At 48.7% G+C, this 18,590-nt stretch overlaps 1 protein-coding gene and 1 long non-coding RNA gene across 7 annotated transcripts in view; one reads left to right on the forward strand and one right to left on the reverse strand.

The window, feature by feature from the left end:
* GLT1D1 (glycosyltransferase 1 domain containing 1) overlaps window positions 1–3,976 on the reverse strand; it is a 187,684-nt gene extending 183,708 nt beyond the window's left edge. For all 5 annotated transcript variants that reach the window (XR_009209161.1, XR_009209162.1, XM_032168280.2 and 2 more), the window contains exon 1: window positions 3,821–3,976. Coding sequence is in view for 3 of the 5 variants with exons in the window: in XM_032168280.2 (XP_032024171.1) it covers window positions 3,821–3,888 (68 nt within the window). In the remaining 2 variants the exon portion in view is untranslated. The remainder of the gene's footprint in view (window positions 1–3,820) is intronic.
* On the forward strand, window positions 3,957–8,463 carry LOC131380889 (uncharacterized). 2 transcript variants are annotated; one of them, XR_009209164.1, is made up of 3 exons: window positions 3,957–4,053; window positions 4,225–4,390; window positions 8,175–8,463. It is a non-coding gene; the product is annotated as an uncharacterized LOC131380889 (long non-coding RNA). The 2 variants fall into 2 exon arrangements; XR_009209163.1 differs by lacking the exon at window positions 3,957–4,053 and having other exon boundaries at window positions 4,120–4,390.
* Window positions 8,464–18,590: the final 10,127 nt, after the last annotated feature.

Genomic DNA, 18,590 nt, shown 5'->3' on the forward strand with positions numbered 1-18,590 from the left:
GCGGAAGATGTCTTCAAGCAACTTCTGCTTTTTTCTTTTTCTCCCCCCAGCAATCCTTCCTGAGGTGAAGGACAACAAACACCTGGTCTGAATAAACATCAAAGCATGAATAGCAGCCTTTATTCTGCTTCTGCACAGCCAGGAAAAGAAAGAACAAAGTGACTAAATGGCCCTCCACTCCAGTTTAGCTGAAGTCAACCTTCTGCATAAACCCTGCCTGCCTCCTTCCCCTTCGTAGCCCCAACGCCTAGCAAGACAGGCAATTTCAAAAGTGCACCACCAACGGAATGATGGGGGAGTGAATCTCAGGAGAGCAGCTGACATAGTTATTTCTTCTATTAACTCACCTCTGAGTTGGGACAAAAGTAACGTGACCTTGTGGGTGAGTGTGAGTTCGGGCCCTTGGAAGGCGTGGGTTTACAGCTCAAGTTAGGAGCAAAATATTAAATAACAGGTAATATTTTTTTTTTTGCCTGAAGCTTTTAACTCTATGCCCATTCAGGTTCTTAGGTCACTCAACATTGTTTATGATTTTCTTTTCTTTTTTTGAAACGGACTCTCGCTCTGTCTCCCAGGCTGTTGTGCAGTGGCGCCATCTTGGCTCATGCAACCTCTGCCTCGTGGGTTCAAGCGATTCTTGAGCCTCCGCCTCCCAAGAAGCTGGGATTACAGGTCTGTGCCACCACAGCTGGCTAATTTTTTTATTTTTAGTAGAGACGGGGTTTCACCATTTTTTGGGGGTTTTTTAAAATTTTTTTTTTAGTGGTAATTACTTCTTAAGCACAAAGTGTTTTCCCCACCACATGTACAAGCCAGATTTGGCCTCTCTCTCTGACTCAATTCCTAGCACCGGCCCCAAACTCTCTACAGTCCAGTGACCCTGGCTGCCTTTCTGCTTCTCACACAGCTCAGGGCCTATGTTCTCGCTATTATTCCTTCCTGGGACCATCCCTCCAGATCTCACTGACGGCCTCTTTTCGGTCTTAGCTTCAATGCCACCACCTGAGACAGCCTCCTGGACCACATTCTCTAAAGCATTTCAGCTATCATCATGCCTCTCAATCACTTTATCTAGTTTTGTCAGAGGCGTTTGAACCAGAGTAACTCAATCTTGAACAAGGGCTGGGTAAAATGAGGTTAAGACCTACTGGGCTGCATTCACAGATGGTTAAGGCATTCTAAGTCACAGAATGAGATAGGAGGTTGACACAAGATACAAGGTGATAAAGACCTTGCTTAAAAAACAGGATGCAGTAAAGAAGCCAGCCAAGACCGACCAAAACCAAGATGGCAACGAGAGCGACCTCTGGCTGTCCTCACTGCTACACTCCCATCGGCACCATGACAGTTTACAAATGCACGGCAATGCCAGGAAGTTACCCTATATGGTCTGGAAAGGGGAGGCGTGAATAATCCACTCCTCGTTTAGCATATCATCAAGAAATAACCATAAAAATGGGCAACCAAGGCCAGGCGAAGTTGCTCATGCCTGTAATCCTAGCACTTTGGGAGGCCAAGACCAATGGATCACCTGAGGTCAGGAGTTCGAGACTAGCCTGGCCAACATGGTGAAACCCTGTCTCTATTAAAAATACAAAAATCAGCTGGGTGTGGTAGCAGGCGCCTGTAATCCCAGCTACTCCGGAGGCTAAGGCAGGAGAATCGCTGGAACCCGGGGGCGGAGGTTGCAGTGAGCCGAGACTCCGCCATTGCACTCCAGCCTGGGTGAAAGAGGGGAAATCTTCTCAAAAATAAAACAAAACAGATACCGGGCAACCAGCAGCCCTTGGGGCTGCTCTGTCTATGGAGTAGCCATTCTTTTATTTTTTTACTTTCTTAATAAACTTGCTTTCACTTTAAGGACTCGCCCTGAATTCTTTTTTGTGCAAGATCCAAGAACCCTCTCTAGGGTTCTGAATCAGGACCTCTTTCCGGTAACAGTTTTGTTTAATTTTTTAGAGTTTTGATCTGCCACCCAGGCTGGAGTTCAGCGGTGCAATGTCAGTTCACTGCAGCCTCAACTTCCTGGGCTCAAGCGATCCTCCCGCCTCAGCCTCCTGAGTAGCTGGGACCACAGGCATGCACTCACCACATCAGCTAGTTTTTAAATTATTTTTTGTAGAGATGAGGGTTTCGCCATGTTGCCCATGCTAGTCTTTAACTCCTGGGCTCAAGCAATCCTCCCATCTCAGCCTCCCAAAGTGCTGGGATTACAGGCTTGAGCCCCCATGCCTGCCCGCCCTAGGTTTTTTTTTTTTTTTTTTTAGATGGAGTCTGGCTCTGTCACCCAGGCTGGAGTGCAGTGGCGTGATCCCGGATCAATTGGCTCACTGCAACCGCTGCCTCCCAGGTTCAAGCGATTCTCCTGCCTCAGCCTCCTAATTTTGCTTTCTTAATAGCACCAATCCCTATGTGAAATCACTTCCTTCATTCCTCTCCCGTCCTGGGATGCTGCTGGTCCATCCAGCAGAGCCAGGAACACAAAGGGCTCCTCACTGCTAAACCCAAGCAGAGCATCACTGACCTATTTAATAGAAACATGCACCATGAAACCTGAGTGTAAATTTTCCAGCAAATTTCAGAAAACTGATGGATCCTCTCTTGGTCATTTCTGCTTATGATCTTTAGGAGACATTAGCTTACAGGGACATGAAAGTGTTGGTGGAGTCTCGATTGCTCATTTTAATGATGAGGAGGCCGGGCACAGTGGCTCATACCTGTAAACCCAGCACTGTGGGAGGCCGAGGCAGGCGGATCACCTGAGGTCAGAAGTTCGAGACCAACCTGGCCAACGTGGTGAAACCCCCATCGCTATTAAAAATACAAAAATCAGCTGGGCGTGGTGGTGCGCACCTGTAATCCCAACTACTTGGGAGGCTGAGGCAGAAGAATGCTTGAATCCGGGAGGCGGAGGTTGCAATGAGCCCAGATCGCGCCACTGCACTCCAGGAGCCTGGGCGCCAGGAGACTCCATTTCAAAAAACTAAATTGATGAGGAAACAGGCCCACAGAGGGGAAATAAATCGGGAAATTTCATGAAGCAAGTCCGTTTTTCTACACACACACACACACAGCTTCTGTTAAGCTGCAGGCTCTAATCCTGGCACTTCTCAGGCTTCGCCTCAAGGAATATGTTTATCCGGCTAATACAGGCCAAGCGCCCGCTGTGCAGGCGGGAGGCGGCGGGATTAACGCGGCAGCCCCTCTCCGGGCCCCCGCTGGGCTGGCGTTCCAGCCACCAGAACACAGACCAACGAGTAAACAAGACAAAAGCAGAAAAAGATGAGTGTGGAGGAGCTAACCAGCCAGGAAGACGAGAATAGAGAGGACGGAGGGGAGGTGGGGAAGGGACTTCGGGGACAGGACCCCGGACGCCGGCACACAGCCGAGACCCGATCCGCGAGGGCAGGGCTGGCACCGCGGTCCCCGGCCTGGAAACGCGCCCCCGCCGGGAGCTCCGCGAACCCCGCTGCGCATCCCTGCAGATCCTGCTCCCATCCTGCTTCCGCAGCGAGGCCTTCCCGGGCCCCTCCGCGAGCGGCTCCGGGCCTGTTCACCTGCTCAGTCCCCTCCGGAGAGCGCGAGGCCAACGCGCCGGCCGCACGGAGACCCGGGGACACGCGCGCCACGCAGGAGGCACCGACCCCCGCGCGCCCGGCAGGCGGCACCGGCCCATCCGTTTGTGCGCGCGGCTCGGGACGGCCCCGGCGCGGCTGGAGGGAGCCTGGCTGAGCGCCCCGCGTCCCCGGGTCCCGCGTCCCCGCCCCCCGGACCCCGGACCCCGGCCCCGGCTTCGCAGGCCCCGGCGCCCAGCACCTACCGAACGCGCTGGGCCGTGACCGCGTTGCCGGTGTGCGGCCGCAGCACCGCCAGGAACAGGAGCCGCATGCCGCCGCCGCAGCCCGGGCAGTCCACCGGCCCCGCCGCCGCCGACCAGGCCCCGGGGCCGGCGCAGACGCGGACGGCGGGGGAGCCGGGGTGGCTGGGTCTGTCCCGTCCGCCCCTCCCCGAGGCCGCGCCCGCCCCTCCCCGAGGCCGCGCCCGAGCTCGCAGGTTCCGGCGCCAGGCGGGGAGGGGGACGGGAACCGGGGGCCTTGCGCGGCGCGAGCTCTGGGTGCGGGGTGGCGCGGTTGTGCCCCGTGGGGTCCATCACCAGGGTAGCCGCGGTCCGCTCCCACCTGGACCAGGATGAGCGGTGACCACAGTCCCTTCCACGGGGACCAGGACCAGCGGTGCCCACAGTCCATCCCACGGGGACCAGGACCAGCGGTGACCACGGTCCCTCCCAAGAGGACCAGGACCAGCAGTGACCACGGTCCCTTCTACAGGGAACAGGACCAGCGGTGACCACAGACCATTCTCACGGGGACCAGGACCACCGGTGACCACGGTACCTCCCACGGGGACCAGGACCAGCGGTGACCACAGTCCCTCCCAAGGGGACCAGAACCAGCGGGGACCACAGTCCCTTCCCACAGTGACCAGGACCGGGGTGGCCTTGGTCCTTTCCCACAGGGCACAGGCGCAGGGGTGGCCATGGTCCGCTCCGGTGGAAACCAGCGATGGCTTCCACGGGCTTCATTGGGAAGTAGGGACTTCAGGGATCACCGAGATGGCCGCGGGTCTGTGCCCACCGGGACCAGCAGAGACCTCGGGTTCTGTCCCACAGGGTGCTGCAGAGAGGGGCTCTCAGCCTGATTTTCCATGACAACCTGAGTGGGGCCTTGGTCCCCACGAAGCCCAGGATTCCTTTCTAGTCCCATTCCAGGGGACGTGGCATGATCAGTCCCAAATTCCTTCCCAGGCCTGACTACCCTAAAACTAACCTGAGGAGGGGAACATGGGGACTGTGTGAGCAGACAGTAGAAACCCATTTCAGGGCCACACCTGTCGGGTGAGAAAGATGTTGGAGAGGGGAACCTGGGGTTCATCAGGGTACATGGGCTGCACCTGGTCTGGATCTCCAAACTAGAATACCCTGAGTGAGAGAAATAGGGAACTGAAGGAGGCCTCTGGCAAAATGCCATCTGTGGATTTAAACAAGCACCCCCCAAAACAGCTGTTAAGTGTTTACCAAGATGCATGCGTATTTACAGATGCGGAACATTCTAGTGGGTGCCCAATATTTTCATTTACCTTCAAACTTGATTTCCTATCATCCCCCAAATACCTTCCAGCCTCAAAAAGGGAAAGTGGGAATGAAGAAAGCCATGACATGTGATAACCACCATCAGTGGCAGGTCTCCAGCCTCACTATGCAGCATGGTGACCCCCAGGCTTATCAAGACGTAAAAGTCCATCCTGGAGGGCACATTCAGCTCCGCAGGCCTTCTCCCAGTTAGATCCACCACTCTGTCTCTCAGTGTGGCATGGAGTAGGGAAGGGTTTTATATCATTGTAGAACAATCAAAATCCTGTCCTCCTCTCACTCTCAAAAAAGAACCCAGGATTTTGCTCTTCTTCCTGGTATTTCAGCTTCCCAGGCACCGGGCAGGCAGGCCACATCCTTTTTTAAGGACAAAAGCAATCCGAAAATATTATCATTCCGCTAAACAACTTAATACTTTCCAACAGAATTACACAGGGAAACAGGAAAGGGGACAAGTTGCACAGAGCTGCCACAACCCCCTTCTAACGAAATTTTAGAAAAAGAGTTTTGACCCTGGGCGCAGCGGCTGACTCCTATAATTCCAGCACTTTGGGAGGCTGAGGTGGGTGGATCACTTGAGGCCAGGAGTTCAAGACCACTCTGGCCAACATGGGAAAACCCCGTCTCTACCAAAAGTAGAAAAATAGATGGGCGTGGTGGTACACGCCGGTAGTCCTAGGTACTTGGGAGGCTGAGGCATGAGAATCATTTGAACCCAGGAGGTGGAGGTTGCAGTGAGCCGCGATCATGCCACTGCACTCCAGCCTGGGCAATAAAGCAAGACTCAGTGTTAGATAAATAAATAAGTTTTGAGTGGACTCCTGATATATTTGCTACCCACCAAGAAGAGGCAATAAAACGCAGTGTCTGGTGTGGTGTACAGAAGTAGAGGGGAGCACGTGCCCATGATCTTCCCCTATTTCACCTTGCCCGTGGGATATTAAAAGCTACATGTGAACAGATACATTTCTGATTTTACACAGGTGACTTCAGCATGAGCCCAGAAAGGAACCTCCCTAAGGAGAGTGGAACTGGCAGCCCTGTGGGCTCAATATCATCCTTAGATGTATTTAGGCGGCAACGTGTTTTTTATAAAAGCTGAGCTATTATTTTTTGTTTGTTTTGAGACGGTCTCACTCTGTCATCCAGGCTGGGGTGCTGTGGTGTGATTATGGATCACTGCAGCTTCCATCTCCTGGGCTCAGGTGATCCATCACAGCCTCCCAAAAAAGTAGCTGGGACCACAGATGTGCGCCACCACGCTGGGCTAATTTTTTGTATTTTTTGTAGAAATGGGGTCTCACTATGTTGCCCAGGCTGGTCTTGAGCTCCTGGGCTCAAGCAGGCAACTCTCCTCGGCCTCACAGAGTACTGGAATTACAGGCGTGAGCCACTATCCCTAGCCAAGCTGCCATTTTTTAATTGGGAGCTTTCATATAGAAGTTGGAATTTCTGATATCTGTTGAAAAATGAGAGATCTGATTAAATGAAGCCACCATCCTGTGGCTGACTGAAGCTGGGAAGCAGCTGCCTGCTTTAGATGAAATCTGAATGCGCCGTTTCACACAGTGGTTGAAGGCTCACTTCAATTCCTTGATAACCTCGATCTGTATTCTTGTGTTTAGAAAAAAAATTGAAGTTTATTTTTATGTAAATTAAGTTCAGAAGTAGGTGGCCCAAGCCTAATATAGTGGCTGTACCATCACCAGGAACGCAGACTTCCCTCTGTCTACTCCATCATGCTAATGTTTAGCTTCTAGTGTCCAGATCACCTTATCAAGGAATTGACAAGGAGCAGGACTGCTGCAGCTCCACCCATCACATCAACATTCCAAGCAGCAGGAAGGAAGGAAAGGCAAAAGTGGTGCACTCCAGATGGTGGATTTTATTTTAAAGGGTCTTCCTAAAAATGCAAACAGCCCTATGCCTTTATCATATTGGCCACGTGACCATTTCTTGCATCCAAGGAGGCTGAGACATGCAGTCTATTAGCTGAGTACACTGCCCCCTAAAGACAATCGTGGTTACTAAAGTGGCAGAATAGGTTTGCAGTAAGTCACCTCTGCCAAAGCAATCTAAAGTAATAGATTAAAAGAGGAAATGGCAGAGGCCTTTGAATCACAGCAACTCCCTCTTGAACAGGGGCTGGGTAAAATGAGGCTGAGACCCGCTGGGCTGCAATCCCAGGAGGTTAAGGCATTCTAAGTGATAGGATGAGATAGGAGGTCGGTACAAGATACAGGTCACAAAGACCTTGCTGATAAAACAGTTTGCAGTAAAGAAGCCGGCCAAAACCCACCCAAACCAAGATGGCAATGAAAGTGACCTGTGGTTGTCCTCGCTGCTACACTCTCACTAGCGCCATGACAGTTTACGAATGCCATGGCAATGTCAGGAAGTTACCCTATATGGTCTAAACAGGGGAGGCATGAATAATCCACCCCTTGTTTAGCATATCATCAAGAAATCACCATAAAAATGGGCAACCAGCAGCCCTCGGGCTGCTCTGTCTATGGAATAGCCATTCTTTATTCCTTTACTTTCTTAATAAACTTGCTTTCCCTTTACTCTGTGGACTCGCCCTGAATTCTTTCTTGTGTGAGATCCAAGAACCTTCTCTTGGGGTCTGGAATAGGACCCCTTTCCAGTAACAGAAATACATATGACCCTCTCAGTGGGTGGAATAAGAACATTCAGTAGGATTCAACACTCATTCTTGATGATACAAAAGAAGTAATAAAAGTGAGAAGAAAGAAACGAACAAGGGAAGGAAGGAGGGACTGGGAGGGAGGAAGGCAGGGAGGAAGGAAGGAAGGAAGGAGAGAAGGAAGGAAGGAAGGAGGGAAGGAGGGAAGGAAGGAAGGAAGGAAGGAAGGAAGGAAGGAAGGAAGGAAGGAGGGAAGGAAGGAAGGAAGGAGGGAAGGAAGGAATTCAGTAATAGAAGACACTACGAAGAACTTCAAAAACTCTGTTTTTTAAAATCTTGCAGGTAAAAATTGCGTAACTGTGATTATCTCTTTTCTAGTCTCTCTACAGCTTATGAGTGGTTGAACCAGATGCAGAACTGCTCTCTGGAGGACTTTTAGAAATTTGGGGATGGAGAAGGAAATTCGTTGTCAGAATGATTAAGGAATGTCATCAATATTTCACAACTAGGCCCGGAACTTTTAACACCTTGCAGTGTATAGGACATCCCTGCCTAAAGAAAAAATGCTCTTCCCCAAATGCCAGTAGATACCTGTATTGGTCAGGGTTCTCCGAGGAAACAGAACTAATGGGAGATTCATATTCGTAAATGGAGATTTATTATGAGGCATCGGCTCATGTCATCATGAAGGCTGAGAAGTACCCTGATCTGCTGTCTGCCATACGGAGAACCAGGAAAGCTGGTGATGTAATTCGGTTCCAATCTGAAGGCCTGAGCAATGGTGTAAATCCCAGTTCGAGGGAGGAGGGGGATGATGGGGGTGGTGGCTGAGAAGATGACATGAAATGGGCCAGCTCAAGCAGTGAGGCAGTGGGGAAAATGGAGGGGGGTGGGGAAGGGGGAGCAAATTCCTCTTTCCTCCTCCTTTGTTTTTGAGACAGGGTCTTACTCTGTCGCCCAGGCTGGAGTGCAGTGGTGGGATCTCGGCTCACTGCAAACTCTGCCTCCTGGGTTCAAGCAATTCTCTTGCCTCAGCCTCCTGAGTAGCTGGGATAACAGGCATACACCACTATACCCAGATAATTTTTGCATTTTTAGTAGAGACAGGGCTTCTGCCATTTTGGCCAGGGCAGTCTCGAACTCCTGACCTCAAGTGATCCGCAGGCCAGCCTCGCCTCCCAAGTGCTGGGATTACAGGCGTGAGCCACCGCGCCCCCGGCCTCCTCCACCTTTTTCACTCTACTTAGACCTTCAACAGATTGGATGAAGCCCAGCCACACTGGGAAGGGCACTTGCTCAACTCAGTTCAGGGATGCAAATCTCATCTGGAAACACCCGCCCAGGTCCACCCTGAAACTATGTCCAATGTGGGCCCCTGATATGGGTTTGGATCTGTGTCCTCACCCAAATCTCATGTGAAATCGTAGCCCCCAGTGTTGGAGGTGGGGCCTGGTGGGAGGCGGCTGGATCATGGGGGTGGATTTCTCATGAATGCTTTAGTGCCATCCCCTTGGTTCTGTCTTCGTGAGAGTAAGCGAGTTCTCACCAGCTCTGGTCGTTGACAAGTGTGAACTCGCCGCACTCTCTTGCCCCTGCTCCCACCATGTGAGGCGCCTCACTGCCCATCCGCCTTCTGCCACGATTGGAGGGTTTCTGAGGCCTCCCCAGAAGCAGAAGCTGCAGTGCTTCCTGTACAGCCTGCAGAACCGCAAGCCAATTCAACCTCTTTTCTTTAAAAACTACCCAGTCTTAGGTATTTCTTTTTCTTTTTTTTTTTTGCCTTTTGAGACAAGATCTCACTCAGATGCCCAGGCTGGAATGCAGTGGTACAATCTCAGCTCACTGCAACCTCCACCTCCTGGGTTCAAGCGATTCTCCTGCCTCAGCTTCCTGAGTAGTTGGAATTACAGGCATGTGCCACCATGCCCTGCTAATTTTTGTATTTTTAGTAGAGATCAGATTTCACTGTGTTGGCCAGGCTGGTCTCGAACTCATGACCTCAGATGATCTGCCCACCTCAGCCTCCCAAAATGCTGAGATTACAGGCGTGAGCCACGGCACACGGCTTTCAGGTATTTCTGTTTTGTGTGTTTGTTGGTTGGTTTGTGTATTTTGATATGAGGTCTCGTTTTGTCGCACAGTCTGGAATGCAGTGGTGTGACCTTGGCTCACTGCAGCCTCCGCCTCCCAGGTACAAGTGATTCTCCTGCCTCCGCCTCCCGAGTGGCTGGGATTACAGGCATGCACCACCACGCCCAGCTAATTTTAGTATTTTTAGTAGAGACAGGATTTCACCATGTTGACCAGGCTGGTCTCAAACTCCTGACCTCAGGTGATCCACCCGCCTTGGCTTCCCAAAGTGCTGGGATGACAGGTGTGAGCCACCATGCCTGGCCTCAGGTATTTCTCTAAAGCAGTGTGAGAATGGTCTAATACAGCACCCCATGCTCCCAGTGAAGCTGACACCTAAAATTCACCACAATAGGTGACGGTTAATTCCTCATGATTGAGGAACAAACACGGTGAATACTTTTTTGTTTTCTTTTTTTTTATTATTTTTTTTGAGACAGAGTCTCGCTCTGTCGCCCAGGCTGGAGTGCAGTGGCACCATCTCGGCTCTCTGCAAGCTCCACCTCCCGGGTTCATGCCATTCTCCTGCCTCAGTCTCCCCAGTAGCTGGGACTACAGGCGCCCGCCACCACGCCCGGCCATTTTTTTGTATTTTTAGTAGAGACGGGGTTTCACCGTGTTAGCCAGGGTGGTCTCAATCTCCTGACCTTGTGATCCATCCGCCTTGGCCTCCCAAAGTGCTGGGATTACAGGCGTGAGCCACTGCGCCCGGCCACTTTTTTGTTTTCTAAAATGGAAGTAGTTCTCTACCGCTAGGCATGGCCTCCTTCTCCTCCAGACTGGCCTTTCCCTCCCTCAGGGCTTCCTGGGGCTGCATAACAAAGAACCACGGACTCCTCCGTGGCCTAAGCCTTTCCTCTGGAAGCTCTGGAGGACAGACGTCTGGGCTCACGGTGTCACAGAGTGGCCCTTCCTCTGGCTCTGGAAGACAGACGTCTGGGCTCACGGTGTCACAGAGGGGCCCTTCCTCTGGCTCTGGAAGACAGACATCTGGGCTCACGGTGGCAGCAGAGGGGCCCTTCCTCTGGAGCCTCTAGTGGAGAACCTGTTAGTTGCACTTTCAGCTTCTGGTGGCTACTGTTTCTTTTTTCTTTCTTCATCTTTTTTTTTCTTTTTTTTAATTTAGTTAGAGACAGGGTCTCCCTATGTTGCACAGGCTGGTCCCAAACTCCTGGCCTCAAGCAATCCTCCTGCTCTGGCCTCACAAAGTGCTGTGGTTACAGGCGTGAGTCATGGGGTCCAGCCTGTTGGTGCTTCCTGACTTGTGGCCCCATCCCTGCAGTCTCTGCCTTCAGGGTCACATGGCCTCCTTCTCTGCTGGAGCATCTCCTCCTATAAGTTTCTTTTTTTTTTTTTTTTTTGAGACGGAGTCTCGCTCTGTCACCCAGGCTGGAATGCTGTGGCGGGATCTCGGCTCACAGCAACCTCCACCTCCAGGGTTCAAGCAGTTCTCGTGCCTCAGCCCCCCAGGTAGCTGGGACTACCAGTGAGCACCACCACACCTGGCTAATTTTTGTATTTTTAGTAGAGATGAGGTTTCACCATGTTGGCCAGGCTGGTCTCAAGCTCCTAACCTTAGGTGATCTGCTTGCCTCAGCCTCTCACAGTACTGGGATGACAGGCGTGAGGCACCACGTCCAGCCTCCTGTAAGTTTATTATGAAGGCGCTTATCATTTGATTTAGGGCACGCTGGACAATCTAGGCTGATTTCCTCATCTTAAGATCCCTATTTTAGTTACAACAAATTACTTTTTCTCATAATGTCACCGTTGTGGTTTGAATGATGGTGTCCTCTCTAAAATTGATGCTGAAACTGAATCCTTGATGCAACAGCATTAAGAGGTGGGGCCTTTAGGAGGTGATTCGGCTGTGAGGGCTCTGCCCTCATGGATATGATTAGTGCCTTATCAAAGGTCTTCGGGGCTGAGTTCATTCCTTCTACCTCCTCCGCTATGGAGGACACAGCGTTCATCCCCTCTGGAAGATGCTGCAACAAGGCACCATTGTGGAAGCAGAGAGCAGCCTCACCTGCTCCCAGGTCTGCTGGTGCCTTGATCTTGAACTTCCCAGCCTCTAGAACTGTGAGAAATAAATTCCCATTGTTTGCAAATCACCCAGTCTATGGTATTTTGTTATAGCAGCACACATGGACTGAGCACATCCCATTTACAGGTTCTGGGGATTACGATATGGACATTTCTTTCCTGGGGCCACCCTTCGGACCACCACAACATCCCTCTTCAAAGATGACTGCATTTTGTTGTTGTTGTTGTTTGTTTTTTGAGATGAAGTCTCGCTCAGTCACCCAGGCTGGAGTGCAGTGGTGCAATTTTGGCTCACTACAACCTGCACCTCCTAGGTTCAAGCAATTCTCCTGCCTCAGCCTCCCAAGTAGCTGGGACTACAGGTGTGCGCCACCACGCCCGGCTAATTTTTGTATTTTTAGTAGAGATGAGGTTTCGCTATACTGGCCAGGCTACCCTTGAACTCCTGGCCTCAAGTGATCTGCCCACCTTCCTTGGCCTCCCAAAGTGCTGGGATTACAGGGGTGAACCACCACGCCTGGCCAGATGACTGCAGTGATGAAGGCCCCCAATCGCCTCATCTGGGACTATTCTTCACCTTCCCTAACCCTGAGGCTCTTTGGCCCTGCCTCCTGTCCTGATCCCATTCTGCATTTAGCCATGGAGCAGTCAGCCCCTTCCCCTCAACTAGATAGTGACCTCCTGGACAGCCAAGTCATTTGTGCCTATAACCTCTGCTTGCCTGGGACAGTGACATGCCTGGGTAAAGGCAGTCAATCAATGTTTCTTGAGTTTCATCAAATCTTTAAATGTGCATTGTTATAAGATTTTATTCCTATAAGAATGTATTTCTGACTTTTTTGAGATGGCGTCTCGCTCTCTCACCCAGGCTGGAGTGCAATAGCTCGATCTTGGCTCTCTGCAACCTCCCCCTCCCAGGTTCAAGCGATTCTCCTGCCTCAGCCTCCCAAGTAGCTGGGATTACAGGCACATGCCACCATGCACAGCTAATTTTTTGTATTTTTAGTAGAGATGAGGTGTTACCATGGTGGCCAGGCTGGTCTCAAAGTCCCGACCTCAAGTGATCCACCCGCCTCGGCCTCTCAAAGTGCTGGGATTACAGGTGTGTGCCACTGCGCCTGGCCCATTTCTGACTTTTTAATGGGAGTCAGTGTTACAAGGGGATTTGCTGAGCTGAAATTCACTTATATTTGGTTGTTCTGGAATACACCTGTTCCACAAGGTAAGATATTCTCACATCTCCTTTGGGACCCATTACTTTACACATTCATGGCTTCAGTTTACCCACTTGTAAAACAAGAAAAAAACGATAAACAATATCATAGTTAATTAGTTCTTTTGATGGAGTCTTTTATGATTCTCTCCAGTAGGTAACATAAAAGGATACAAAGGCAATGCGTATTATGGGATAATGTAGAAATAATTAGCGAGGAGGAGAGCAGGAGAACAGAAAACGTTGTAGACATCTCTCAAGATTTCTCCAGATGCTTCTGACATAAGGGTCTTACAATAAATGTAAAGCAAAATCTGTTTTTTTCTTTGATCATAGTGTTTGCTCAGACTATTTTTCTAGTTCCTAGTGCCAGGGAAAATAAAACTTTATTATCTACCCTGTATAAAAATGATAGCATTTTCAAGAGAAAGCATGGAGGGCATACTGACTTTAGAAGTGGCTCTGTGAGAAAAATCAACACGACTTCGCTCCTTTTTTCCTTTAGAGCATTAGTAAGAAAGGCACTCTGTTTCTCTGTTTCTATCAGAGTTTTTAGTCTTTGTACCATCATTTCTCCCCATGGTACAGCAAACTATGAATGTTGTGTGTGTGTGTGTGTGAGAGAGAGAGAGAGAGAGATACAGAGAGACAGAGACAGGGACAAGAGACAGGGGTAAGAAGAGAGAGAGAGAGGGAGAGAGAGATACAGGAGACAGACAAGGACAGAGAGACAGGGGGAAAAGAGAGGGAGGGTGAGAGATGGAGAGAGAGATAGAGAGACAGGAGGAAAAAGAGAGGAAAGAAAGAGAAATCTGCATTTGAATAAAGCAGGTGCATGTGGAATTGTGGTTTCTTTGCCCTAGTTATGTTTCCTTTTCCTGACTTTTATTAACAGCACTTGAAAGTGACCAACTGCAAAAAAAAAAAAAAAAAAAAAAAAAAAAAAAAAAAAAAAAAAAAAAAAAAAAAAAAAAAAAAATCTGTTATTCTGGAAGTGTCTAGTTCCTGCGAGTGTTGTTTAATGAACATGATGAAGTCAACCAACCGGAAATAAATGATTTCTTCCCTTTGAGCTTTTGGCAGGAAATCGGGGTTTCAATTCCCACTGCTGTTCTGATGACAGTGCAGACCCAATTCTTAACTTCGTTGCACAAAGCTGCTCATCCCAAAGATGGTCGTCCCTGCAAAGGAGACAGTGAGCTTAACAGTGCACGGCACAGCCATAAGGATCAGAGGTTTACTCAAGGGATGATGGGCTGCATTTGAACAGCTTCCAGTAGCAACCTGTTGTGGGCGGAGACCCATATTTATTCTTTTAACATTTTAACTTATTTTTGATTAAATAATAAGACATGTTTAAGAAATTCAGATAAGCAAAAAACAATTGTAAAAATCACACTGTTGGGGGCAATGTCTCACGCCTGGAATCCCAGCAATTTGGGAGGCTGAGGTGGGCGGATCACCTGAGGTTAGGAGTTTTAGACCAGCCTGAACAACATGGGGAAACCCCATCTCTACTAAAAATACAAAATTACCTGGATGTGGCGGTGCATGCCTGTAATCCCAGCTACTCGGGAAGCTGAGGCAGGAGAATCGCTTGAACCCAGGAGGTGGAGGCTGCAGTGAGCCGAGATCATGCCATTGCACTCTAGCCTGGGCAACAAGAGCAAAACTCCATTAAAAAAAAAAAACCCACAAAATTTCGTTTCCTGAGATAACTACTATTAATATTTTGGCATCAAGTTTTTCCTGATTTGACATACAATCATTGTAATAGTCCGCTTTACTGGGCGTGCACCAGGAGCCTAACATTTTTCTAAGAACTGTTCAGCGTCCTTCAATGAGTCCTCCTGAATCCTAAACTGTGGGGACTGTTCTCACCATTTCACAGACGAAGAGCTGGAGACACAGGAAGGTGCGATGCCTCCCAGAGGTAATATAAGCAGTGAAACGCTACAGTGCTTCTTCAGCTCTGCTATGTGAACACAGTAGGTAATACAGGCAGTGGAAACGCTACAGTGTTTCTTCAGCTCTGCTGTATGGACACAGTAGGTAATACAGGCAGTGGAAACGCTACAGTGTTTCCTTGGCTCTGCTGTGTGGACACAGTATTCTTGTTGGTTCTTGTTCTGTTTGTGTTTTTCATTTTTGCTACAAGAAATAGAAACACCCTGCATATTTTTGGTATTATGCTCTTTATTACTTAATAATTGTGGTGGGCAAAATTCTAACAGGGCCTGCTAGAGTTCCCAACAATGGTGTGCACACACACTTCCTCCCAATTCCATCACACGTCAATCCAGGGGCTGGCACGGAGAGAATTTGCAGATGAGACTTGAATCCCCAAATGAGTTGACCTTAAAATAGGAAGATTATGCAGGATGAGCCTCACTTAATAATTGTCTCCTTGAAAGGACTGAGCATTTCCTCAGGTCAGAAAGATTCAAAGGGTGAGAGGGACTTGATGTCAGGGAGATTCTCTACTGCTCCTCCAAAGATGAAGAGGACAGTGTGATGAGGGAGGCAGGCCGGCTCCAGGAACTGAGAGCAGCCCCCAGCCGTCAGGCAGCAAGGAAATGGCCCTTCAACCCATCTCCTCGAGGAACTACCTTCTGCCACAACCACATGAGCACAAAAGAGAGCCCCGACCTCCCAGTGAGATCTCAGCCTGGCTAGCACTTTGATTTCAGCTTTGTGAGACCCTGGACAGAGAGGCCAGCCATGCCAACGCCTAGACTTCCAGCCTCTTGAAGCCTGTGAACTCATCAATGGGCGTTGTTTTAAGCTGCTAAAGTAGTGGTTGTTACACAGCAATAGAAAACTAATACAATAATATGTCATGAATACTTTTCCAACTCATAATCCTACATCTGCAGCATCATTTGAATAACGACATAGCATTCCAGTACATGCATGCACTAGAACTGATTTGATCTCTGCTTTGTTGTTGTACGTCTTTGCCATTTACAATCATTTTGTGATTTTTATTCAACATTGTAATGAACATTTTATTGGTAAGTCTGGGCACCCATTCTTTAATTTCTAGAAGTGGAATTGCACGTTCAAAGTGTAAGCCAATATGTTTTTGATACAAGTGACTAATTGCCCTCCAGAAAAGCTGCACCAATTTACTTTCCATTGGTCATTTATGAGCGTACTTACTTCCCAGAACATAACCAACACGGGCTATTTTTCAGGTCAAGTGACAAACCATGTCTCCTCTTTTTGCATTTTAAATTATTCGTGTAATTTGTCTTTTTTTCATGAAAGGCATTTGTATTGTTTTCTGTGAGTGAGTATGCTTGTATTGGTTTGAACTTTTTAAAAAATTTTAAAATTTTTTATTTTTAACTTGTATGGTACATAGTAGGTGTACATATTTAAGGGGCACGTGAGATATTTTGACACAGGCAAGCAATGTGTAGTAATTACATGAGGGTAAATGGGGTCTCCATCACCTTAGGCATTTATCATTTCTTTGTGTTATTAACAATCCAATTATACTCTTTTAATTATTTTAAAATGTACAATAAATTGTTGTTTATTGCTGTGCTATCAAATACTAGATTTGTTCATGAGTTCTTTTCTTTTCATTTCTTTTCTTTTTTTGAGACAGAGTCTCACTCTGTCTCCCAGACTGGAGTATAGTGGCTCGATCTCGGCTCACTGCAACTTCTGCCTCCTGGGTTTAAGTGATTCTCCTGCCACAGCCTCCTGAGTAGCCGGGATTGCAGGCCCCTGCCACCACGCCCGGCTAATTTTTGTATTTTTAGTAGAGACGGGGTTTCACCATGTTGGCCAGGCTGGTCTCAAACTCCTGACCTCAGGTGAACTACCTGTCTCGGCCTCCCACAGTGCTGGGATTACAGGTGTAAGCCATCACGCCCAGCCAAATCTCTTTATTATCATACACTGAGATTTTTTTTTTTGCTTTTATTTTTTAATTTTTAAATTAATTATTATTTTTCTTTTGAGATGGAGTCTCACTCTATTCCCCAGACTGGAGTACAGTGGCACAATCTTGGCTCACTGCAACCTCTGTCTCCCAGGCTCAAGCAATTCTCCTGCCTCAGCCTCCTGAGTAGCCAGGTCTACAGGTGCCTGCCACCCTGCTGTGCAATCAAATACTAGATCGTATTCATTCTATCTAACTATATTTTTGTGCCCATTAACCATCTCCATTCCTTCCTTTCCCCCTACTACCCTTCCCAGCCGTTGGTAACCATCTTTCTACTGTCTATCTCCAGGAGTTCAATTGTTTTAATTTTTAGCTCCCACGAGTGAGTGAGAACACGCAAAGTTTATCTTTCTGTGTCGGTCTCATTTCACTTAATATAATGTCCTCCAGTTCTATTCATGTTGTTGCGAATGACAAGATACCATTCTTTTTATGGCTGACTAGTACTCCAGTGTGTGTATGTACCACATTATCTTTATACACTCATTTGTTGATGGACACTTAGGTTGATTCCAAATCTTGGCTATTGTGAGCAGTGCTGCAATAGATACGGGAGTGCAAATATCTCTTCGATATACTGATTGTCTTTCATTTGGCTGTATATCTAGCAGTGGGATTGCTGGATTATATGATAGCTCTATTTTTAGTTTTTGGAGGAACCTCCAAACTGTTCTCCACACTGGCTGTACTAATCTGCATTCCCACCAATGACATACAAGGGTTTCTTTTCCTCTACATTCTCACCAGCATTTTTTATTGCCTGACTTTTGGATAAAAGACATTTTTTTTCGAGAAGGAGTCTCACTCTGTCACCCAGGCTGGAATACAATGGTGTGATCTCAGCTCACTGCAACCTCCACCTCTCAGGTTCAAGCGATTCTCCTGCCTCAGCCTCCTGAGTAGCTGGGACTACAGGCGTGCACCACCACGCCCAGCTAATTTTTGTATTTATTTATTTATTTATTTATTTATTTATTTATTTATTTATTTTTGAGACCGAGTCTCGCTCTGTCACCCAGGCTGGAGTGCAGTGGCGCGATCTCGGCTCACTGCAAGCTCCGCCTCCCGGGTTCACGCCATTCTCCTGCCTCAGCCTCTCCGAGTAGCTGGGACTACAGGCGCCCGCCACCACACTCGGCTAATTTTTTGTATTTTTAGTAGAGAAGGGGTTTCACCGTGGTCTCGATCTCCTGACCTCGTGATCCGCCCGCCTCGGCCTCCCAAAGTGCTGGGATTACAAGCGTGAGCCACCGCGCCCAGCCTATTTATTTTTTTTAGTAGAGACGGAGTTTCTGGGATTTAAACTGTCTTTTGAAAGCAAGTGTTTCTCTCATCTCTATCTCCTTCTGGGATGCTTCGTTCTCTGGTTTCACAAGATGGCCTCTGGCAACCCGAAGCTTATATCTCCACAATCTCAAACTCAACAGAAAAGAGAATCACTTCTTCC

The sequence above is a fragment of the Hylobates moloch genome, unplaced genomic scaffold (genome assembly GCF_009828535.3).
Source record: "Hylobates moloch isolate HMO894 unplaced genomic scaffold, HMol_V3 SCAFFOLD_12, whole genome shotgun sequence".
Taxonomy (NCBI): domain Eukaryota; kingdom Metazoa; phylum Chordata; class Mammalia; order Primates; family Hylobatidae; genus Hylobates; species Hylobates moloch.